We start from the raw sequence: 25,902 nt of genomic DNA, 5'->3' as shown, positions 1-25,902 counted from the left end.
TCTCGGTGGATGCAAGCAATTTTATCCTCAAAATGTTTTGCAAACAATTCACATCAGCTACTGTTGGTCCCGCCACCTCCTCTGGGCCAGCCTGTAAAAGGTCCCGTCCAGTCTGAAAAAGTTCTGCCGGACGACATGATGAGGATGCAATGGAGGCTATTTTGCTGTCTTCACTGCCACTAGGGAGGCTCCATAATGAGCTCTTACCAGTGTTTGGTTGCATTCATTTGGATCTTTCCTCCACTTGCATTCAAGTTGTCTCCCAGCTTGTTTCCTCGCCCTAAGCACTGGAGGATACCAGGGGGCCAGTCGGGCTCCACAAAGTTGGTGAGAGTGCTCAGGGGCAAATATTCAGATGTTCCAGAGGTCCTAGAGCCATTTGTAATCCCACTGGATCCACCAGCCTCCAAGGGAGGACCTTCCTAATAGGTCCCCCGTCTCTGCGGAGGGGAAAAGGTGCCAACAGCCTAAGTCTCAATGGGCTTTAGGAACAGAATTTAGGAACATTCTTCCTTTCACTGAATAGAATATTTAGAGTGCCTTCAGGCTGTCACTATTTTGCAGGAGGGATTCAAGTGCGTGTTGGAACTTTAGACTTGAACATTTAAAGTAAGTTAAGTGCCTGTCACCCTAGTGCAATAAATCCATGCGATGACCAGGGATGGGGAGCCACAATTTTTTGCAGTTTGCAAAGTGGCAGGGAAGTACATTGAAAAATGTGGGATGAACAGTTAACTTATGGGAAGATGTGTAAGCACCCTGGAAAACAATGAAATTTAGGGTATGCAAACAGCAGCTTGAAATACAGCAAAGCCTTTGCCCCCCCCCCAACCTGCCCACTGCACTTTGCAGTGCTGTCCTCATCAGAGAGGGGTGTGAGGGCTTCTTCATAAGACCTTTTGGGTTTCCTTTCCCCTGCAACCCACCCCTAGTCAGGAAGCGGTCATCTGCTCTGACTGTCTCAAACCTGGTTCAGGTACAAAGTGAATGCAGCTAAAAAATTTTAGTTGGATTGTAGCTGGGTTGAGGAAAAAATGCATCTAAAGGCAGATTTTCCTCAAGAAACTACAGGATGGATATGTATTGTGGCTAACATCATACGTATGCAGCTTCAAAAACTAGAAGAGGGAGCACACTGGATGTGGAGTAGGCAATAATGTGTGTATACCCTTAGGCTCTGTAAGGAGTGAGTGAACAAAACATCCGTGCCTCACATTCCAGACTAAATCATGAGTGGGCATAACCCTTAACATAATATTTTGTAGTACTTATTTCCATAATAACACATTTCTAAATGGTTTAATGGTTACATATTTATGGTGTAGAATCCCAACTATCTTTGGCAGGCAATCTTTTAAAACTTCACTGCTCCAGAGCAATTGCTTCCCTGACCCTGAACTTGCCCCACTGCCGGATGCACAGACTCGTAAAGCCATGCCCTCCGCAGACACACACGGGCGGCAGATCTGCCTCTACGCATTTTGTATGTGTTGAGAATAAGGATCCCAAGAATGGGCACTGGGTTCATATTCCCATGGAATCGTAAATGAAACACGATCCCTTTAAGAGAGTTGATTCCCATTAAGTCTGTGCTGCTGCTGCCGCCGTAGCTTCTGGCAAAGCGACCCTCTCCTGCACCTCCCTGGTTCTCAGCTGTATAAAATTGAGGTCACTAGGAGCTCAGTTTCAGAACAAGTGAGTGAGAGCTGGTGAATGCTACTTGCACACTGTGCTTCTCAGGAAGGCTGTGTGGGCTTAGAGGCAGCAGTGAAGCCATGAAGGAGCTGTTGACTTGGTTGCTCTCAGCTTGGATGGTATGGGAAGCGGTCGGGAGCACTGCACGCCTCCACAAAGCAAACAACCAGGATGGCAGATGCATCTATTCCTTCACAGTCCCCAGTGCAAATGAAGCCAGCTGCACTGACCCTGGGGAAGTGATGGCCATTATCAGGGATCTCCAGAGGGAAAGCAACAGCCAGCACCTGGAACTGGAGTCCTCCAAAGCAAGGCTCAGTCTCCTGGAGACCCTGGTCAGCCAGCTGCATGGAAACCAAGCAGCAAGGAGTTCCTCCTTCTCTGTGGTGAGTTTGCTTCAAAAAGAGGTAGAGAGTCTGAAGAGAGAACAAGCCCAGAGGGACACACAGGTCAGCAGGTTGGAATACACCATCAGCAACCTGCTCCAAGACAAGTCTGACTTGCAAGAAGATAAGAAGTGGCTGGAGGAAGAGAGGACTGAGCTGGGAAGGAGGTTGGAGAACACCATGCAGGAGGTGGAGCGGCTGAGAGCCAGCCACTGTCCCCAGGCTGGAGAGGCACCCAGCAGGGACTCCCTTCAAGGTACTGTAGAAATTAAAGCTGCCCCCCCCGCTCAGTCACCCTTTTTTCCTAAATCAAAATGCATGTCTTTTAGCCTTTCCTCATAGGAAGGAAGTTTCAAACCCTTCGTAATTTTAATTGACCTTTCCCAACTGCAGTGGGATGCCATTTTGTGAGCTGGAGGGGAGGGGAGGTAACCAGGACTGCCTAGCCTCAATCGCATTTCATCTGAGGTTTTTATGGCATGTTGTTTTGGGTTCAATCTGTTTCTCAACTCTTCCCGAGCCTCTGCAGTCAGACCTCCTGGTCTAGTCCTGGATGGAGTATGTTTACATGCAATGACAGACATCTATACAAAATGTGAGTTACTTAGAGATGAGAAATCATGGGGCCGAGGTGCTTCTCGCCTGTCCCTGGCACAGAGCCATGCCCTTCCCACTTGTCTCCTCTTCTTTCAACAGACGAAATGCCAGGGAGCATCAATGAACATTCCCATCTCACGAATGGAATAGCAGCAGCCCCAGGCATTAAAGGCTACCTGCCAGCAGTGTGTCACCCTGTTGGTGCTGCTAAATGCCCTGTGGTTTGCAGAAAGGCCTGTCCCATTGAGTCATGTTCCCCCAGTGGTAGACTAATCCATGGGTGACCTCAAGAAGGTATCTGAATGAGGCTAAATGGTTCTCATGGGCCTCTTTCCAGGTTTGCTTAGCACAGACCTGCTTAGCACAAGGCTGGGCTTTTTACAGGCCTTTGCACCGTTGCCCCTATCACAGGGTGGCAGAAATAGGGGAGTAGGGGTGGAATGAATATAGAAGCTGGGATCTGGTGTCTGTCAGGGAATATTTTTAGAGTGGGATGCCTCCGGAGCAAAAGTAGAGCATCATTAGCATTTCAGGACATATCAGTCAGCAAGCTGGAAAATAATTATGCTACTCATGAGCAACAGTTTCCATCAAGGTAGTGGGGGGTCAGGCCAAAAAGCTTATGTCTCCTTGGAAGAAGGATACCTGAGATTAGGAGACATGCCAATGACTACAGAAAGAAAAGAGAGGCCCAGCTAGCCTTTTGGTTTGGTTCTGGGGGTAGTTTCCAGAAGAGCAGATAGCTCAGTGAGACTCTTAATTTCAGGGTTGTGGGTTTGAGCCCGCATTGCAGGGGGTTAGACTAGATGACCCTCGTGATCCCTTCCAACTCTACACTTCTATTTTTTTATTATTCGGGGTCGGGAGGATAACTGAAATGACAATGAAACCACTGGAACTTCAACCGATGCTGATTTTGTTATTTAAGTAAAAAATGAATGAAATCTCTAATAAGGGATTTACTAATCGCAGAAAAAAATGCATGGGGGCACAAAGACATATGAGAGAGAGAGAGAGAGAGATGGATGAAGTACATCTGAGTGCATTTGGAGCGTGGCTGGTATCCAGCCCTCACTATATGAGCGCAAGGATTTATGCACTAACAAAAAAATTAATGCTATGTTGGACACAAGATTAAAATTTCATCAACACCAAGTGGCCTTTCTGAGCTTCCACATTTTGGGAAGCAGCAAGGCTTCACCTCTTCTTTTTCTTATCTTGGCAGTAAGTAATAAATTGGTTGCTTGAACCCACTGCTAGTCCCTTTAAAGTGGAGAAAGACTGCTTTAAATGAATCTGGCCAAGGAAAGTGGTAGGACACCACTTGTTTGATTCAGTGCCTCACAAATCAGAAGCAATGTTCAGTAAATAGCTGACATAATTTAATCTCCCCTTGAATAACTTCAGTGACCCACAAGGACTTTTGACTGCTCCGAGAACTTCTCTTCCCTTCTCTCTCCTCTCCTCCCCCAGCCCTCTAGGCCTATAGCTGGAGTGGGGCTAAGGGGGGCTGCTCCCCTAAATGTTCTCTTCGTTTCCTACACACAATGTTATCATCAGGAAAGCCTTTGTTTCAAAGCTCCTTCATGGCAGACTCCTCCTTTCTGTCCCCTTGGCCTTCAGGGTGTTAATTTTTCTTCTTGCTCTCTCCTTCCCTGCTTTCCTCTGCAGAGTCGAAGGGGAACACAGACACTCTGGACTACCAAGAGCTCAAATCGGAGCTGGTGGAGGTTCCTGCATCCCGCCTCTTTCAGGGAAGCCCCTCGCCTGGCCTCCCCAGCGCGGAGGGAGAAGAATCAGGTACAGAGATCTCTTGGACAGCTGCTAATTTCCCTGTCTTTGCTCAATGCTGGCTCCTGCCCTTCTCTGTAGCACACAAGTGAAAGAATCTCGCCCAAAACACCTTGTTTGGGACAGCTTTCCACCATTCCAGAGTGAAACTCTCCCTTATCAGTTTGCCCCTTCAGAAGTGCCAGCTAGTCCTGAAAAACCACCTCTGACTGCCAGACCCCCATATATTACCTGTTTCCTTCCTTTATAAACAAACCTGGCCTGTGTGTGGAACACTACATGGAACCCAAAATCAGAGTGAGCATCTATTTTGAGTCTCCTTAGAAAGTTGGAGAACACAGAGCCAGAAAATAATTATGGCTATTCTTCATCAGAACGAAATGTTGAAATGTTACACCCATTTAAGAACAAGAAAGCTGATATACAAAGTCCCAAACCATTTTTTGTGGGGGAAGTGGAAGCAAAATTGAAGGATATTCACTAAATTAGAGGCAGCCACCTCCAACTGACACCACTACAAATTTATTCAGAACTTTTAAAATAAAAAGGTTTTGATTTTGAGACACAGCTTTCTCATGCAGTTTCAAAACCTACGGGGACTTATCTCTTATTCCTCATTCTCTATCCCATTGCTAAGTAGAATAATCAGCGGCAAGAGGCAGAAATTCCCAGATTCAGCCTTTCCCAACTCTCTAATTATTATTTTTTGTATTTTTGGGGAATTTATATCCAGGCTTTTGCATACATTTCTAAGTAGCAGGAATGAGAAAGAGGCCTTGGAAAGCGGCTGGCAGTGAAAGTAGAATTTAAAAAAAAACCCCAGTATTTGTTTTAGTGATGTTTAAACATGGAGATTCTTGAAATATTTTTTTTTATATATATAAATTTTTATTAAGCTTTTCTTTTAGAAATAATTCGTGCAACCATAATTACATATTTACTGTTTTTTGAACTTCCATCGGCACCTCCCTCAATCATCCATTTTCCTTATCTTCCCGCATTTTCTGTATAATATTGCCAATTTAGTATTAACCTTCCATATCTATTTCTTTTTTACAATATACCTTGTATTCTCACAAAGCCTCCTTAAAACCCACTAGCGTTATCTGTTCGTCACATATGGTTTTCAGATAATCCGTAAACTTTCCCCAGTCCTCGATGAATTTGTGATCTTTCTGGTATCTAATTTTCCCAGTCATTTTATCCAGTTCTGCATAGTCCATAAGTTTCATTCTCTACTCATTCAATGTCGGTAGTTCCTCTTGTTTCCATTTTTGGGCCATCAGTATTCTTGCCGCTGTTACTGCATACTGAAAAAGTTTATAATCGCTTCTATTTATCTCTCTTCCTGTTATTCCTAGCAGAAAGGCTTCTGGTTTTTTAACAAATGTATATTTAAACATCTTTTTCAATTCATTGTAAATCATTTCCCAGAAACCCTTTACCTTCTTACATTCCCACCACATATGAAAAAATGAGCCTTCTTTTTCTTTACATTTCCAACACTTATTACATGTCTTATACATTTTTGCTAACTTTACAGGTGTAATGTACCATCTATCTACCATTTTCATAACATTCTCCTTTAACGTCGTAGATGCAGTAAATTTCATATTTTCATTCCATACCTTTTCCCAGTCCTCCAATTGTATATTATAACCAAAATCTCTGGCCCAGTGTATCATAACCGACTTTATCTCCTCATCCTTTGTTTGCCATTCCAAAAGTATTTTATACATTTTTGACATTGTCTTAACATCATTGTCAATTATTTCTGTTTGAAATTTCGATTCTTTCTCTGTATATCCCCTCTCTTTAAGGTCCTTTTTGAACCTTTCGTTTACTTGAAGATAGTGTAACCAATCGTAAACATGCTCTTTAACTTGTTCATATGGCTTCATTTTCCATTTCCCCCCTTCTTTAGTTACTAGCTCTCCATAAGTTATCCAGTTCTCTCTCATATTAATTTTCTTTACACTCATTACCTCTAGTGGTGACAACCAATGCGGAACTTTGGGTTCTAATATATTTTTATACCTCTCCCATATTTCCATTATGGAGCTCCTAAAGATATGATTATCAAAACCTTTGTGACTTCTTCTCCAACCATAAATAGGCGTGCCAACCAAATCTATTATCAAAACCTTCTAGATCTAATAATTTGTTATTTTTTAATTTTATCCACTCCCTTAACCAACAGAGACAAGACGCTTCATAATATAGTTTCAGGTCTGGCAGGGCAAAACCGCCTCTTTCCTTAGCATCTGTTAATAGCTTAAATTGTATTCTTGGCTTTTTGCCCTGCCAGATATATCTTGAAATCATTCTTTGCCACTCTTTGAACACGCTTGTTCCCCTGATTATAGGGATCATTTGAAACAAAAATAACATCTTTGGTAGCACACACATTTTGATCGTTGATATTCTGCCCCAAAAAGAAAGTTTCAATCTGCTCCACGTTTCTAAATCTTTCTTAATTCCGTTCCACACCGGTATATAGTTGTTCTGATATAAATCAATATTTTGGGGGGTCAACCAAATTCCCAAATATTTTATCTTTTTGGCCACTTCAATCCCTGAGTCTCTTTGCATTTCTTCTATCAGCCTCTGATCCATATTCTTAGCCATTATTTTGGTTTTTCTCTTATTTAACATAAATCCAGCCAGTCTGCCAAATTGGTCAATCTCATTTAATACCTCATTTAAACTATTTTTTGGGTCTTCAATCGTTATTACTAGATCATCGGCAAAGGCTTTAACTTTATATTCATTTTGGCCGACTGTCACTCCTTTTATTATTTCATTATTCCTGATTGAACACAAAAGGACCTCCAGGACCATTATAAATAACAGTGGTGATAGAGGACATCCCTGTCTGGTACCTTTTCGTATCTTAACTTCTTCTGTCAATATATTATTTACAATCAATCTAGCTCTTTGTTCTGAGTAAATTGCCCTTATTCCGTTGTAAAAGTCATTTCCAACTTCCATCATTTCCAAATTTTTTAACATAAATTCCCACGATATGTTGTCAAAAGCCTTCTCTGCATCCACAAACATTAATATAGCTTGTTTCTCATTCCTGGCAGACAGGTATTCCAATATATTTATTATATTCCTAACATTGTCTTTCATCTGTCTGCCTGGAAGGAAACCTGCTTGATCTGCATGGATAACTTCCTGCAGGATCTTTTTTAGTCTTTTTGCTACTATTCCAGAGAATATCTTATAATCTGTATTCAGCAGAGAAATCGGCCTATAGTTCTTCACTTGTGTCAAGTCCGAATCTTGCTTGGGAATGAGTGTAATAAAGGCTTCTTTCCATGTTTCAGGAATATCTTGTTGTTTCAAAATATTATTCATCACTTCCTTCAATGGTACCGTCAAGGTGTGCCTCAATTCTTTATAGTAACTAGATGTAAAACCATCCGGTCCTGGTGCCTTCCCTTTTTTCAGCTCTTTTATAATCTCAGTTATTTCCTCGTTTTCAATCGGAGCGTTCAGTCTGTCTTTCTTTTCTGTCGGGATCTTTTGCACCTTTTTCTCTCTTAAAAATCTCTCGATTTTCTTCATATTATTTTTTTCTCTGTTGTTATATAAATGATTATAAAAGTCCAAGAATCCTTTCCTAATGCCTTTTGGATTTTCCACTTCTTCTCCATCCACAATAATTTTGTTAATTGTACTTTGTTCCTTTCTTTTCTTGATTTGCCATGCAAGCCATCTGCCTGACTTATTAGCAAACTCAAAATTTCTTTGTCTCAGCCTTTTAATGTTCCATTCCACCTCTTTGTTTATAATCATTGCAAATTTCGTCTGCAGGGCTTTGATGTTCTGCTTTATTTTCAAATTATTCGGTTTGTTAATTAGCTTTTGTTCATTGTCCATTATTTGTCTTAAAATTTCCTTCCTTCCTTTCTCTCTGTTCTTGTTTTTGATCGCATTTTGTTGGATGAAGAACCCTCTCATTACCGCTTTACTTGCATCCCAGACTATACTCATTTTTGTACCTTTATTCATATTATCCAAAAAATATTCCGTCAACTTTTTCTTTGCCTCTTGAATGACTTTTTGGTCATCCAAGAGATAATCGTTGAGTCTCCATCTAAATGATCTTTCTTCGTATCCTTTGACTTCCATTTTTATTGGATTGTGGTCTGAGATTGTTCTTGGTTAAATTTCAATTTGTCGGATTCTTGGAGTTAGTTCATTTGAGACCCAAATTTGATCGATTCTTGACATTGACTGATTTGGTTCCGAATAAAACGTGAACTGTTTCTCCAGTGGAGATTCTTGAAATATTAAGCCATTTAATAGATAACCCACCCAGGTTGGTCTAAGGCAACTATAGACATCCATTCATGCTCTCCACTGGTAAAAAGATGACTGCCTTCCAAGTTAGAGTGATCACCTGTGGATGCCGTCTGGTAGAGAGGCACAGCCAGAGGTTGGCAAAATGCTCTCTTTGTGGGTCTGGCCCCCAAGCTACAGTTGGGGCAGAATTCTTCAGCCCAATTACCAAGAGGAGTGAGGCCTGGTCAGCATCACACCCAGCTGGCTCAGAGCTCTGCACTGGTTACCGATTTCCTGCTGGGCCAAGTTCAAGGTATTATTAGCATATAAAGCCCTTGAATGCTAAGGGAGCAGTTTACCTACGAGATTAACTTCCCCACCTCTTCCCCATTGGTAAGAATGTGATTCTTGAGTGTGGCAGCACCTGCACTTTGGGACCCCCTTCCTACAACATTCCTGTTAGAGAAGCCTGCTCAGATGCTTAGAAAGTTGAGGTAATTTTAATCTGATTTAGTGTTTTAACTTTTGTATGATTTAAAGTAGGGTTGTAAGCTTCCTTGATTTTTTATTTTCCCCCCACAATCAAGTGATGTATAGATTTTATGAAGCAAGCAAACAAATCATAAAATGCCTTTGGTTTGGGGCACACTGTAAAATAGCATATTTGAAGAGTAGCCCTTCCCCCTCCCTCCCTCTCAATCTCAAGTTCAAATTTTGCCGTGGGGTGAAGTAACTGGCTTACTTATTTTCTGGAACAGGCTGTGGAGTGCTCATATCGGTTGGTGAACCAGTGACCTTCCGCAGGGCAGAGACCATTGCTGGCAAGTATGGCGTGTGGATGAGGGACCCAGAACCCATCTCTCCCTACAGCCGAGAGACAACTTGGAGAGTTGATACCGTTGGTTCAGATGTCCGCCAAGTCTTTGAGTACAACAATGTGGATCAGTTCACCAAAGGCCACCCTTCCAAAGTACATGTGCTGCCCCGATCCATGGAGAGCACTGGAGCTGTTGTTTATCGGGGTTCCCTCTACTTTCAGATGCGCAAGTCTAGAATAATGGCAAAATATGACCTGAAGACAGAAGTTATTACGGTCCAAAAGGAGCTACCCAATGCCGGCTACCACGGACAGTTTCCCTACTCATGGGGTGGATATACAGACATTGACTTTGCAGCTGATGAGATGGGGCTGTGGGTAATTTACAGCACTGAAAAGGTAAAGGGGGCCATTGTGCTTTCTAAACTGGACCCAGAGACCATAGAGATTGAACAAACATGGGAAACCAACATCCGCAAGCAGTCAGTGGCAAACGCCTTCATGATTTGTGGCTCCTTGTACACCATCAGCAGCTACTCATCCCCTGAGGCCACTGTGAATTTCATCTACTCCACTAAGACAGGAACGAGTGCACCACTGAACATCCGCTTTGAGAACCGCTACAGATACAGCAGCATGGTAGATTATAATCCCACAGAAAGAAAACTCTTGGCTTGGGATAACTTCAATATGGTTGCCTATGATATCAAGCTTTCCAAGATGTGATCTGCTTGGAGAGAGTGGGAAGATGCCACCTGCCAGCGAGGCTCATTTCCAAGGGAAGCTTGGAGCAGGAAGTCCACATAACCACCATTACTTTGACTAGTTACAATATGGGGCACACAAATCATGCCAAAGTTCTCCTGGCCAAGCTCTACTGAGGGAGCAGGAGCTTTGTGCAAGCTCACCCCTGTGCTTAGTGGCTGTGCTCTTGTGCAGCTGCTATTCATTTCAGTGGAGTTTAGGAAGGAGAACCTCCCATTGATTGTACCCCAGTTCACTGCCCTAAATGGGCAGGCACTGCCATTTGCTCCAAATGTCTCTGCACAGTGTAGTCTTTCCTAATTAGACCTGGAACACAAATGCATGCAGCCTTCAAAATGACACAGCCCCTTTGCCTCTGGAGCTCTCTGCTTAGCCTGGCCATAGGATTCAGCACTGTTGGTCAACAAGCAGGACTGAAGTAATCTCTTTCGCTCTCCTCTGTGGACCTGACAATGGTGCATTCATTACATAAGTGTAAAGTTGCCGTTATTATATTTGGCTTCATTGTAAAGCCCAGCTTGCCTATAACAGCCTGGTGGCTGCCTCTTCACTGCAGAGAACTTAGCACCACTTTGTGGTGGGGAAGGGGCTGCTTAACCCTTTCTCGCCCACTTCTTTTTGCCTGAAGCTTGTCTTAAACTGCTTCCTCCTGGCAGGTCAAAGTTCCAGGTTGAAGTTTTCTGTGTGTGTTAGAAACAAACAGGGGTCCAGTGTACTGGTGTAGTAAAAGCAATTGAGAGACATTTCAGAGGAGTAGAATTTGTCAGAATTATAAATCTAAGAAGTGCAGTAAGTGAATAAAAATTCAGAACAGTCCCTGCCTGCAGGCTTGCAGTCTAAATTCCATTTAGGCTTTGCAAGGTCTATTGAGGCTGGGGAACCTGTGACCCTCTAGATGTTTTTGGACATGCAGCTCCTACCATCCCTGATGGTCAGCAACAAAACAATAAATCATCTGAGGCCAGTGAAGGAAACAAACCACAGCTCTTGCCCAGTGGCCCCGGCAACTCTTTCTAGGAGGTCAGTTGCGAGGACTGAAGGCCCCTGCCTTCCCAGTGCCCACTAGGACTTCTCATCTCCAGGGTCTTTCCCACACAATGTCAGGCTGCATCTGCGCACCACGGCACCTCTCCTCTTTTTTTTTTTTAATTTATATTTATTGAGGTTTTAACAATAAACTCAACAATAACAATAACAATAACAACAAAAACCACTACACACTACACAGATAGAAAAAAGAAAAAATACGAAACGAGAAAGAAAGATGAACAATCAAACACGTACAAGAAAAAAAAGCAACACATAAAATTAAACTTTCCAAAATGTCCTTTCATTAACTTGTTCCTTTGACTTCCTCTCGCCTCCCTTTTTGCATTCTATTTTAATTTGTTATTTTAGCAAATCCTTCTGATTTAACATTACCTGCTTTTTCATAATAATATATTACACACAATCTTAAAAACAACTTTTGCAAAAGTCAAATTGTTTAATACCAGTCTCTTTCTAAACTTCTTTAATTTTGCCGTATTTCTGTAAATAGTCTTTAAATTTCTTCCATTCTTCTTCTACCTTCTCTTCTCCCTGGTCTCGAATTCTGCTGGTCATTTCTGCCATTTCCATGTAGTCGATCATCTTCATCTGCCAATCTTCCCGGGTGGGTAAATCTTGTGTCTTCCAATGTTTTGCAATAAGTATTCTTGCTGCTGTCGTAGCATACATAAAGAAAGTTCTATCCTTCTTTGGCACCAATTGGCCGACCATGCCCAAGAGAAAGGCCTCTGTTTTTTTCAGAAAGGTATACTTAAATACCCTTTTAATTTCATTATAGATCATTTCCCAAAAGGCCTTGATCTTTGGGCATGTCCACCAAAGGTGAAAGAATGTACCTTCAGCCTCTTTACATTTCCAACATTTATTATCAGACAAGTGGTAGATTTTTGCTAGCTTGACTGGTGTCATGTACCATCTGTAAACCATTTTCATAATGTTCTCTCTTAAGGCATTGCATGCCGTAAATTTAATACCTGTGGTCCATAACTGTTCCCAGTCAGCCGCCATAATATTATGTCCAACATCCTGAGCCCACTTAATCATAGCTGATTTCACCGTCTCATCTTGAGTATTCCATTTCAACAGCAAGTTATACATTTTTGACAAATTTTTACTTTTGGAATCTAATAGCTGTGTTTCCAATTTTGATTTTTCCATCTGAAAACCAATTTTTTTATCCAAATTATAAACCTCCATTATTTGATAATAATGGAGCCAATCACGCACCTTACTCTTTAACTTTTCAAAACTCTGTAATTTCAACTTATCTCCTTCCTGTTCTAAAATTTCCCAATACTTCGGCCAATTGGCCTCCATATTGAGTTTTTTCAAAGCTTTTGCTTCCATTGGAGACAGCCACCTTGGGGTTTTGTTTTCCAGCAAGTCCTTATATCTTATCCAGACATTGAAGAGGGATTTTCTAACAATATGATTCTTGAATGCTCTGTGTACTTTGACCTTATCATACCACAGATATGCATGCCATCCGAATGCATTATTAAAACCTTCCAAATCCAAAACATCCGTATTTTCAAGAAGTAGCCATTCCCTCAGCCAGCAAAACGCAGCTGATTCATAGTACAATTTAAAGTCCGGCAGGGCAAACCCACCCCTTTCTTTAGCATCAGTTAATATCTTAAATTTTATTCGGGGTTTCTTGCCCTGCCAGACAAATCTTGAAATATCTTTCTGCCACTTCTTGAAACACTCCATCTTATCTATAATCTGCAATGCTTGAAACAGAAATAGCATTCTAGGCAATACATTCATCTTTATAACAGCAATTCGGCCCAGCAATTACAATTTCAAGTTCGACCACACCTCTAAATCTCTTTTCACCTCCGACCAACATTTTTCATAATTGTCTTTGTATAGGTTAACATTCTTTGCTGTCGAATTCACCCCTAGATATTTCACTTTCTTAACCAAAGTTAATCCTGTCTCTCTCTGGAATTTCTCTTTCTTTTCTTTTTTTTAAAGATATTTATTAAGATTTTCCACCATAATACAATAAAAAATCAAAAAAGAGAAAAAAAAAGTTTAAAAACACATAAAGTTCACAATCCTTATTTTCTATAACATATTTCCCTGACTTCCCCACACCTCTCCCTCTTGTATTCCAGTTCAGATTGTTGGTTCAACAAGTTCTTGTCCCTATTTTTAAACCTTTTTATATTTAGTTCTTTTAAAAAAGCCAATTTTGCCTTATAGACTTCATATTTATACATCATTGCTTATTCTTTAAACCTTTTTCTAAAGTCGGCCTAAATTCCCTTCCACGATTTCCCCAATTTTCATACAAATATCCAAACAAAATAAAAACAGAACAGGTTGAATTATACACCCTTTGGATTCCCAGACTCCACCCCCCCTTCCCGGTTTCAATCCCCAACAAACGTCCATCAGTCCATCTACTATCAGCCTGGAGATCTCACGTCCGAGGCTCTTAATTCTCTCTCAATTCCTCTCTGCCGGTTTTTTTTGTAGTCCTTGGTATTAAACACCAAATCTTGGAGAAGCTCTAGCCCAATAAGGTCCATGTTTCTTCCAGCCAGACCTCCATATTTAAAAGTGGAGCCTGAATCTTGTTTCTTAATCCTTTCAAGTCCAAATGTCCCCAAAGCTCCACCTTCCACCTTAATCAAATTTGTAATCCTTAGGTCTTCAGATCTCCACATAAGGAGATCCCTCCATTTTTCAGTTTCCAATTCAAACCAGATTTTCATCATCAAGTTCTTATTTTCCTTTGTAGCCATCATGTCAGGCCTCTGGCCTTCCTTTATCTTTGACAACATTGCAACTCCTCCTTCCTTTTCCTCAGGAACAACATATACCTCTTTCCCCTCACTCTCAAATCTCTCAAGTTTCTCTTCTTGGCCAGCTGCATAAGCTTCCTGAGTCAAATCCTTATCAAATTCAATGAATTTGTTTACTGTTAAGTCCAGAGTTGCAACATTTGTAGCCAAAACATCAACTTGACCTTGTAGCTTTCCCAAGAGAACAAAGACTTTGTCCAACTTAGCTTGAATTTCCCCAGCCATTCTTGTAATGTCCCAAAACCCCCTCTAGAGGGATTTTGGTTACTTAGTATTCCTTCCAGTTCAAATCCAAAAATCAAATTAGTTTGTATCAGTTCTTCCTTATTTTCGACAAAGTATAATCAAATTGTCACAGATATAGCCAGCAGAAGCAGTAGAAACAAAGTTCCCTTTTTCCGTCTTGACAGCTAGTTTGACAGCTGTAAAATTCTTCAATACCTTTCCAACAGGCTCTCTCGCGGATCACTCCTGGGTCTGAGGGGGGGTGGTACCTCAGCTCCCAAAATTAGCTCTTATCCTCCAGTACAATTACTTGTAGTGCCAAATCGTGAAATTAGTGTCTTTTGCCCAATAAAGAGAAAGAATTCTCACGACCTTAGTTAGCAGGTCCTTGTTTTAGGTTGTTTACAGGACGGGGAGACGGACTTCCTGTTTACGCCTTCCCCGATCGTGCCTAATTAAAAGAAGATTTTCTTTGCAAATCCAAATTCCGTACTACTCACGGGTTGTTGTTTTGAGGTCCAATTCACAAGAAGAAGTCAGCGCTCTCCGGCCATGGCAGCGCGGCTTCACTCCGCAGGAGAAGCAGTCGACTCTCAGCACCGTGCCACTCACCCCGTCCCCTGTTCCGTAGCCTTTAAAAAGGCTCCTTCGCGGGTCGGGGGGTGCTAATGGTGCCTGCCGAGTCACCAAGTTCACAAGCTTCACCGCCTGTGATTTCTAAGGATCCCCACATTGCCGCCGCGGCAAGACCCAACTCCTACGGAGCCAATTCCCTCCGGAGCTCGGAGGGAATCCGCCATTAGCCGATGGCGCTAACCCGGAAGTCCTCTGGAATTTCTCTTTCTCACTGTCTGTTAAATTTTTCTCTAACACCTTAGTTTTCATTTTATTTAGTTTAAAACCAGCTACTATTCCAAACTCTTGAATTAATTCCAGTACTCTTTTTGTACTGGACTCTGGTTCCTGCAGTGTCAATACCAAATCATCTACATATGATTTCAATTTATACTGTTTTGCTCCCACCTGAATACCTTTAACCAATTGATCCCTTCTTATTATATTTAACAGGACCTCCAAAACAGATATAAAAATCAATGGGGAGATTGGGCATCCTTGTCGTGTACCTTTCTCAATTTTAAATTCTTCTGTTACTACATTATTAACAATTAGCTTGGCCTTTTGCTCTGAGTAGATTGCACCTATACCATTCTCAAACCCCTGACCAACCCCCATCCCTTGTAGATTTTTCTTCATAAAACTCCAAGAAATGTTGTCAAAGGCTTTCTCCGTGTCCACAAATATAAGAACAGCTTTAATATTAATGTCCTCTTGTAGTTTCTCCAAAATGTTTATGATGTTCCTTGTATTGTCAGACAAATGTCTGCCCGGGAGAAAGCCCGCTTGATCTTTATGAATTCCTTCAGCTAATACTTTTTTCAATCTTTTAGCCAAAATGTCTGCAAATATTTTGTAATCCACATTAAGTAGAGATATGGGGCGGTAGTTTTTAAGCTGTGTCTTTTCAGATTCTGTTTTTGGTATAAGTGTAATATAAGCTTCCTTCCACGACTCGGGTGCCCTTTTCCCGTCCAGTATCTCATTGCAAACATCCTTTAATGGTTGTATTATCCAATCCTTCAGTGATTTGTAGTACTTCGCGGACAAACCGTCCGGACCTGGTGACTTGCCCAATTGCATATTCTGAATGGCCGATTCTACTTCCTGATCCGTTATTTTATAGTTCAGCATTAATTTATTTTCTTGTGAAATTGTTGGTAGACCATTTAGTTTCAAAAAGCAATCAATGTCTATTTCTTTCTGCGGCTCCTGTGTATATAGCTGTTTAAAATACCTCTGGAAGCACTTTCTTATCTCTCCTGGGTTCTGTATCTTCTTTCCTTCCACTTCCAAGTTTGTTATGGTATTCAATTTTTGTCTTTTTTTTCAATTGCCAAGCCAACAGTTTCCCGCATTTATTTGCCGACTCGAAGGTTTTTTGTCTCATTTGTTTAATTTTCCACTCTATTTCTTGATTCATCAATTTCGTATACTGTACTTGGTATAACTTTATCTCTTTCAAAATCTCCTGTGATTTTGGATTCAATCTCAGTTTCTTTTCACCTTCTTTTATTTTTTCCAATATTTTATCTTTTTTCTCATTTTGTAGTCTTTTCCTGATTGCGTTCTGCTGTATCAAAAATCCTCTCATAACAGCTTTACTTGTATCCCATATTACTCTTTTCTCGACCGTTGTACTCAAATTTATCTCAAAATAGTCTCTCAGGGTTTTTTGGGCCTTTTTAATCATATCTTCATTTCTGAGTAAAGAGTCATTCATTCTCCATCTAAAGGATCCAGTTGGCATTAATTTCAAATCCATCTTAACTGCATTATGGTCGGAGCAAGTTTTAGGACAAATTTCCACTTTCGTAATTTTCGGAGCCAGTCCTCTGGTTGCCCATATTTGATCAATCCTTGTCCATGTCATTTTTGCCTCAGAGAAAAAAGTTCCCTCTTTTTCTAGAGGGTTCTTAAATCTCCAAGTATCAATTAAATCCAAGATATCTGTCATTTCAAAGAAGGTTTTTGGTAATCTACCATCATTGGTAATTACCTGTTTCTGTGCTTTGTCCATATTAGTTGAAACCACTCCATTCATATCTCCCATCAGAATCAAATTATAGTCCAAATAGTCCAGCAAAATCTCATGTAGCTTTTTAAAGAATTCCGATTTTCCTTCATTTGGTGCATAAATCCCTACAATTAAGAATCTCTCTCCTTGCGGCTGAATTTCAATTGCCAAAATTCTTCCATGTTCATCTTTAAATTTTAATTTTGGTGATAGATTTTCCTTTGCATAAATCACAACTCCTCTTTTTTTTACTTTGTCCGATGAGATAAATTCCTGTCCTAGTTTTTTATTAATGAGGAGTTTCCTGTGTATTCTAGTCACATGTGTTTCTTGTAAGCAGATCACATCCAGTTGTTCTTTTTGTAATATATGAAAAATTTTCCTTCTCCTTTCGGGGACGTTACAGCCATTAATATTCCAACTTAATATTTGTAGCGACATGGTGTACTTATTCTGCTTTTCCTCCAACTGCGCCTTGAAGTTGTTCTTCCTCTGTTGGTTTCACTCTGTTGTTCAATCCAAAAGATCGGTTCAGTACATCCAATGCAGATACACCCGGCTGTTGTCCTGTCTCTTTGTGTAGATCTTCCTCGTGTTTCTCCAAAAATCTAATTTTGTCCTCCACCGATTTGATTTTAATTTTCCTTCCTTTGTATGTAAAAGATAGGCCCTGGGGAAATTCCCACCTAAAGTTAATTTTGTTCTTCCTCAAGAGGCCTACTAGATCATAGTAGTCCCCTCTTAACTCCAAAAGAAATTTCGGTATATCCTTGAAGATTTCCACTCTTGACTGTGCGACTTCTAAGGATTTTTCGTAGTGGCAACTCAGAATTTTGTCTCTCTCCTCTTTGGATCGTAATGTAATCAGGCAATCTCTTATTCTGTTCTTTTCTTTCTTTCCTCCTCTTCCCAATCTAAATGCTGTCACAATTCCAAATTCCTCCTTTTCCAAATTCCAATAGTCCTGAAATTCTTTGGTAATGAAATCTGCCAAACTGCCAGGTTCCAATTCTGGAATTTCTCTAACCCTTAAATTAGCTTCTTTATCTTTCAGCTCAAACATAGACAATTTCAGTTTATGGTCGTCCAATTGTTTTCGTAGGTCTGGAATTTCTTCTACTTCCAACTTTTGTACTTTCGATTCAGTGGCAGATGCCGTACTAATTGCAGTCTCAGCTGTTTGTTTAGCTTCCTCCGCTGCTTGCTTTATTACTTTATTTTCCTCAATTAATTCCTGAATAGATTGTGTATTTCTGTTCATATCCTTATTTAATTGCTCCAATGATGCATTTATTTTTTCAAAAGCTTTAACGAAAGTCTCTTCTGAAATCATTACCTTAGATTGTGTTGGGGCTGGAGGTATATTAGAGGATGACGAAAGACCTGCTATTGACTGCCTTCGAGTATGTTGCCACTGTTTCCCAGATCTCAAAGTTCCCTCATGGAGCTCTTTTGCCATAACAATAAAAGGAATTTCAAGGTCACACCAGAGTCTCACGGTCTCACAGTCTCACAGTCTGTTTTACCAGTGGAAAATCCCCAGCCTCACAGATCTCTTATGGCAATGGAAATTTCCTAATGCCAGTCCTTGTAACAATTTCAAAAACCAACCTCTTGGGGAAGATAGTTGCAATTTATTCTCAAAGTTTTGATACTTCCCAAAGTTTTTGATGCTTTAAAAAAAAAGTTTAAAGTTTCAATTATAGTCCAAATTTGTTGCTTTTGTGCCTTTTTTGTAAGTTTATGAACCACTGGAAACAAAGTCCTTACTTTCTCACCCAGAGAGAGTTCATTCCAAGTAACACAGTAACAAAATATAGCAAACCCTCAGCAGACCAAGTCCAGGTTTAAGATGGTGGATTTCTTCCTGTTTAAAAAACTAAACCCCTGCAGGTATTCAAAGTGTCCATAAAAGAGAAGCACCCCCTCTTTCTTCTGCCAAAAGAGGGGGGGAGAGTCCTTCAAAGAACTGGGTTTTGACGTTTATAAATAACTTTCCAAAAACTTTGCTTGCAGCCTCTTTGCTTTGTTTTATTTACAAAAACGGAAGGCAGACTTCCTGTTTAAGCCTTCCCGCTGTAGCTCCGAATTAAGGTTAAAATTTATATATCTTCCCAAGATTTAAACAGTCTTTAATATGTTCTTAATAGTCTTCCAAATTGTTCTACTCACGGGTAGTTGTATAATCCAAATTAGTTTCAGGAAAGAAGTTGGCGCTCTCCGATCCCGGCAATGCAGCTTCACTCCGCGAGGTAGTGATCACCTCGTAGCACCACGCCGCTCTCTCCTCACCGCTCCGAAACCTCCCAAAAAGGGTTTCTTCACAGAAGGAGGGGGCGCAAAAGGTGCCTGCCAAGTCTCCACGTCACAGGCTTCTCCCGCCTGTGTTTTAAGACGGTCCCCGCTTTCACTGTAGCAGACAGGACCCGAACTCACGGAGCACGTCCCTCAGAACAGAGGGACGCTGCCATGAACCACTGGCGCCAACCCGGAAGTACCACGGCACCTCTCCTCTGCCTGTTTCATTTCTCTGTGTGTTCTCGGATACCAGGGGTGAAGGGAGCTGGTTGCAGCAGCAGCAGGAGACTCCTGTATGGAAGTCAATAAACAATTAACCCTCCAACCAGTCTTATCAGTGCAGTCATTTCTTTTCTGCAATGTTTCTTGAGGCACTCTATTTTGCTATACAGCCCTTTCCCCAAAAAACTAATGGGGTGTGCCTGGCACTGCCTGGGACTTTTTAGAAACAACAAAAAAAAGGTTATTTTTAAATGGATAGTGCAATTTGTGGTTTGAGACCCATCACAACAAAAATTGGGTGAAGTCCCACCAAACTCACATTTCAGCCTGCCATATTAATTCAAAATGGCTCTTGGCATCCAGACATCAACATAGACACCCCCACCCCAAACTCAGGAACCCTCATGCTGAGTTTGGCAATGATATCTAGAGTGCCAGTTGAACCTATGTCAAAAAATGTGCCAAGTCATGCCAAAGTGATGTTTTGGTTTGCCATCTTCATTCAAAGTCATGCCTAGCACCCAAATAATGACGTAGTCTGACATCCCACCTTGGTAACTATTGCGTCAAATTTGGTGATGATATCCTAAGAGGCATCTGAACATATAGAGACCAAGCAAAAGGACAGACAAATCACTGAACTCTGCTGTATGTATGCTTTGCATTTGAAGCCTGCTAGGAATCTGGTGGAAGCCTGTACTTTATGTATATAGTGAAACTGCCTTAATGCTTTGGACCTGTCAGTAAAGGATGGAACTGAGTGAAAAGTTGGAGTCCGACTGTATTTCTTCCAGCACAAGATGCACTGCCATGAACCTACACGCTTGGAGGGCTGCACACATTTGGCACATGCCTAAATATGACATAATAGGAATCACTGAAACCTGGTGGGATAAGTCCCACGATTGGAATGTAATAATGGAGGGATACAATCTATTTCAGAGAAACAGGCCAGACAAGAAAGGAGGAGGAGTGGCGTTATATGTCAGGGATGTGTATACCTGTGAAGAGATCCAAGATTTAGAACCTCAAAGCCAAAGTGAGAGCATTTGGGTCAAAATTAAGGGAGAGAAGAATAACAGTGACCTCATTGTGGGAGTTTACTATAGATCCCCAAGCCAAACGGAGGACATAGATGATGCCTTGCTGGAACAGATGGCCAAGCATGCAAAAGGAAGGGAGATCGTAGTAATGGGGGACTTCAATTACCTGGATATTTGTTGGATGTCAAACTCAGCCAAGAGCATAAGGTCAAACAGATTCCTCACTGGCCTTGCAGACAACTTCATTGTCCAGAAAGTGGGAGAAGCAACAAGAGGAACAGCCATTTTAGATCTGGTCCTAACCAATGTTGATGACCTGGTTAGTGGGGTAGAAGTGGAAGGATCATTAGGCGCGAGTGATCATGCTCTTCTGAAGTTTACTATACAGCGGAAAGGAGCAGCCAAGCATACTAGGACTCAGTTTCTCGACTTTAAGAAAGCCGACTTCATAAAACTTAGGGAAGTGCTGGGTGAGATCCCATGGACAGTAATACTAAAAGGAAAGGGAGTTCATGATGGCTGGGAGTTTGTTAAGAGGGAGATAGTAAAAGCACAACTTCAGGCAATACCAATGAGACGGAAACATGGAAGGTGCCTAAAGAAGCCAGGGTGGCTATCTAAAGAACTTTTAACTGAGTTAAGATTAAAAAAGGATGTGTACAAAAAATGGAAAAGGGGGGAAACCACCAAAGAGGAATTCAAACAAATAGCCAGCACGTGTAGACACAAAGTCAGAAAAGCTAAAGCACAGAATGAACTCAGGCTTGCTAGAGAGGTTAAAAGCAACAAAAAAGGCTTTTATGGGTATGTTCGTAGCAAAAGAACAAAGAAACAGTGGGGTCACTCAGAGGAGAAGATGGTGAAATGCAAACAGGGGACACAGAAAGGGCTGAACTCCTCAATGCCTTCTTTGCCTCAGTCTTCTCCGATAAAGAAAACAATGTCCGACCTGAAGAATTTGGAGCAAATGATTCAGCAGAGGAAACACAGCCCAAAATAACTAAGGAGATAGTACAAGAATACTTGGCTAGTCTAGATGTATTCAAGTCTAGATGTATTGAACTGCATCCAAGAGTATTAAAAGAACTGGCAGATGTGATCTCAGAACCACTGGCAGTCATCTTTGAGAATTCCTGGAGAACAGGCGAAGTCCCGGCAGACTGGAGGAGGGCAAATGTTGTCCCTATTTTCAAAAAGGGGAAAAGAGAGGACCCAAATAATTACCGCCCAGTCAGTCTGACATCAATACCAGGGAAGATTCTGGAGCAGATCATTAAGCAAACAGTCTGTGAGCACCTAGAAAGGAATGCTGTGATCACCAATAGTCAGCATGGATTTCTGAAAAATAAGTCATGTCAGACTAACCTGATCTCGTTTTTTGACAGAATTGCAAGCCTGGTAGATGAAGGGAACGCAGTGGATGTAGCCTACCTTGATTTCAGCAAGGCATTTGACAAGGTGCCCCATGATATTCTTGTAAAGAAGCTGGTAAAATGCGGTCATGACTATGCTACCACTCAGTGGATTTGTAACTGGCTGACTGACCGAACCCAAAGGGTGCTCATCAATGGTTCCTCTTCATCCTGGAGAAGAGTGACTAGTGGGGTGCCACAGGGTTCTGTCTTGGGCCCGGTCTTATTCAACATCTTTATCAACGACTTGGATGATGGACTCAAGGGCATCCTGATCAAATTTGCAGATGACACCAAACTGGGAGGGGTGGCTAACACCCCAGAGGACAGGATCACACTTCAAAACGACCTTGACAGATTAGAGAACTGGGCCAAAACAAAGAAGATGAATTTTAACAGGGAGAAATGTAAAGTATTGCACTTGGGCAAAAAAAAATGAGAGGCACAAATACAAGATGGGTGACACCTGGCTTGAGAGCAGTACATGTGAAAAGGATCTAGGAGTCTTGGTTGACCACAAACTTGACATGAGCCAACAGTGTGACGCGGCAGCTAAAAAAGCCAATGCAATTCTGGGCTGCATCAATAGGAGTATAGCATCTAGATCAAGGGAAGTAATAGTGCCACTGTATTCTGCTCTGGTCAGACCTCACCTGGAGTACTGTGTCCAGTTCTGGGCACCACAGTTCAAGAAGGACACTGACAAACTGGAACGTGTCCAGAGGAGGGCAACCAAAATGGTCAAAGGCCTGGAAACGATGCCTTATGAGGAACGGCTAAGGGAGCTGGGCATGTTTAGCCTGGAGAAGAGGAGGTTAAGGGGTGATATGATAGCCATGTTCAAATATATAAAAGGATGTCACATAGAGGAGGGAGAAAGGTTGTTTTCTGCTGCTCCAGAGAAGCGGACACGGAGCAATGGATCCAAACTACAAGAAAGAAGATTCCACCTAAACATTAGGAAGAACTTCCTGACAGTAAGAGCTGTTTGACAGTGGAATTTGCTGCCAAGGAGTGTGGTGGAGTCTCCTTCTTTGGAGGTCTTTAAGCAGAGGCTTGACAACCATATGTCAGGAGTGCTCTGATGGTGTTTCCTGCTTGGCAGGGGGTTGGACTCGATGGCCCTTGTGGTCTCTTCCAACTCTATGATTCTATGATTCTATGTCAACAGTGTGCACTCTAAAGCCTGCTCTTGCCACTCTCTTGATACTCTGGCAGTTACTGTGCTGCTGTCCTGCATTTGACTTAACTAAGTGTCCCTATGAGGACAGGAATGTTGTCTTCTTTGTGCCACATCACAGGTTTTGAAAGAAGCAGCTCCTTGCTACTAGGGGTGATGAGAGTTTTTGCCATTTGTCCTTCCACTCATCTGCCCACACCATGTGTTTACCACTCGCCTCCAATCCCTGATCTGCCTGGCAGCACCTATTTGCTCCTAGGCTCTTCTGAATCTCAGCATCTCACTGCCCTAGGATATCTGACACTCCTTTCTTGAATACCTATAGCAAGAGAGCATTAATATGCTTTGTTCTGATGGAATTAACCTGGCAACGCCTTCATAAAAACTAAGAGGGCTTATTACACAAGCGTGACATCATCAAGGACTCCTACTTATCCAATCAGATTGAAAGGCTGATGACAAATCCACACATAATGGATCAGGATGGCCACCAGGCCTGCTCTGAAGCATCTCTGCTGAGGTTAATAGAATTTAACATCTGAACTACAGCGACGTGATGTGATGGTGGATTTAAAGGGCACCCAACAACAGTCCACCTGTGACAGAATTTTGACACTGCAGTGAGTTGGGGGTCAATTTGCAAGTGCATTTGTTTTAGAGGTGCCATATTTCAAAAAGTGAAAATCCGAACACTAAAGTCGTTGGCCTTTTTTTGGGGGGGGTGTTGCAAAGCTGGTTCAGTCACGCAGCCTTCTGTTTAGTTTCTCTCTCTCTGTGTGTGCAATGTGCTTGACCAAAGGCCCCATGGAAACAAGTTTTGAAGAGGGATTTGAAGGAAGCGAACAAGGGGACTTCTAGGCACAAGAGACAAAAGATCCTTGCAGATGTCTCAGGATGGCGCTGGATAAATTGTTTTGGATGAGAGGGTGTCGAGAAAGGGGCAAGGGACAAATCCAGGGAGGGTTCTGAATACAAGGATGTGTTTGTACTGTGCCTGGAATGACAGACATCCTAAGCAGAAAGGCAGATGTGAGAACTGTATCCTACTCTGATTTGCTGTCTTTGGAGCAGGTGTTTTCTACTTACAGTAGTTAAGCATGTTTTTATTTACAGTAATCATAATAATCCATTTTAGGTTCTAAACTTCATTTAACAGGCAGATATGCCTATACTGTGAGAGGAGGCTGCAGATGTGGGATGCCCTGAAATGGTCAAAATCACCCTGAGAGTCAAAGCCATGGCAGGTCTCTAGAAGCAGGGGCCACGCAGTGCAGGTTTACTTAGGTAGACTTAGGAGAGACAGTGTGGCACAGCAGAGGACAGGCTCTTGCACTGATGAAACAGGGGTTCAAATCCCGGGCTAGCTTGGCCAAATTTTAGTTAGTACCCAGCCTGTAAAGTGAATTGACTAGAGTATTTGTATTTGTATTATAGAGTATTTGTAAATTATCTTCCAATAAGATAATTACTATATACACACAAAATCTATAGAAATTGCTATAAAAACTAGCATGTGACTGTTCAGTACGCCAAACTGGGCAGGGTGCCTTGGCACTGGCCTAACTCAAGCAACACTTGTGTTTTGGCAAAGCAGCTAAGCTCAAGTTCCAGCCGCTTGAATGACTCGTTTCCCACTCCACAGGTCAGGCATCAATTGACTATCACCCAGCAGCACAGAGGGATGGATGTGAGATGTTTTTGCATGGCTCCATTAAGTCCCTGCTTTTCAGATGCCTCTCCTGCTTCCCCCAGAAATGTCCACAACTCATCCCCTCCTGAGCCAGGGGAACAACCCTGCAGATGCCAATGCCACTCTGCAACGTTTCGCCAAAGTCTTCCATGCTGTCTCAGACAGGGCTGCATGCAGCAGCTCTCAGACAACTGGGTATTTTCCACCAATGACCAGAGCCTCATTAACCCAAGCTCTCCAGCCTGTGCACGAAGAAGTCGAAACATCACCTGTCCTGAAAGATGTCTCTGTTCTCCCCCATTGTGGCTTTCATGCCGGATAGATGGGAGTGGCACACCACCTCTTGTAGGCAGCTGGGCTGCGCACTCCAAAGACCCTGTGTGCAAAGCAACTGATCTAGCAGAGCATCAACCGACACCTGGAAGCTGCGCTGTCTACTCCCTTGATACAAGAAGTCTGAACCCCACATGCCAACATGGATGCTGTGCTCCTTCTCTTCCAATGCATTATATCATTTACTCATCACCTGTTTCCTCGAGCTATTTGCAAAATGAAGGTGGTCACCGATTCTCTAATAATGTGCCACCAGTTCTTGTTGCTGTGTATCCAAGGGAACAAGGTTCCCCACCTCATGTGGAACAGCTAGCCCAAATTGACCGGACTCCCACACCTGCTATTCCAGACAGCTACCTTGCCTTTTCTGGGTAATAGGAATGTGTGCCAAGTTTGAACAGGGCTGGCCTTTCCAGGGCATCATAAATTAATGGTCATTGCATTAGATCTCTTTCTTGGTCTTTTCATATTTCCTTCCTCTCTCTTCCTGTGACCTTGGCTTTTGTCATGCCTCTCTTTTGCTTTGTATGTCTGAGCAACATCACTGCAGAATGCACCTCCTCTTACAATATAGGTGGGTGAGCTTGACTTGCAATAGAAATTTCTTACAGCATTTATCATGGATAAATTTGCTGATCTAGCTATTCTACAGTACTC

General features: G+C 42.0%; 1 protein-coding gene and 1 long non-coding RNA gene across 2 annotated transcripts; both read left to right on the top strand.

Annotated features, from left to right (window-relative positions):
• The first annotated feature begins 723 nt into the window (after positions 1-723).
• MYOC (myocilin) lies at positions 724-11,474 on the top strand. Its single transcript, XM_053391158.1, has 3 exons — positions 724-2,337; positions 4,350-4,478; positions 9,521-11,474. Exons 1-3 carry the CDS (start codon positions 1,776-1,778, stop codon positions 10,303-10,305), a joined length of 1,476 nt encoding a protein of 491 aa, XP_053247133.1. The 5' UTR covers positions 724-1,775; the 3' UTR covers positions 10,306-11,474.
• Positions 11,475-23,208: 11,734 nt separating this feature from the next.
• Positions 23,209-25,692, top strand: LOC128415216 (uncharacterized). The gene is made up of 2 exons (XR_008330893.1): positions 23,209-23,842; positions 24,865-25,692. It is a non-coding gene; the product is annotated as an uncharacterized LOC128415216 (long non-coding RNA).
• Positions 25,693-25,902: the final 210 nt, after the last annotated feature.

The sequence above is a fragment of the Podarcis raffonei genome, chromosome 6 (genome assembly GCF_027172205.1).
Source record: "Podarcis raffonei isolate rPodRaf1 chromosome 6, rPodRaf1.pri, whole genome shotgun sequence".
NCBI classification, from domain to species: domain Eukaryota; kingdom Metazoa; phylum Chordata; class Lepidosauria; order Squamata; family Lacertidae; genus Podarcis; species Podarcis raffonei.
The sequence above is the reverse complement of the archived record's forward strand: the minus strand, read 5'-3'. Positions and strand labels throughout refer to the sequence as shown.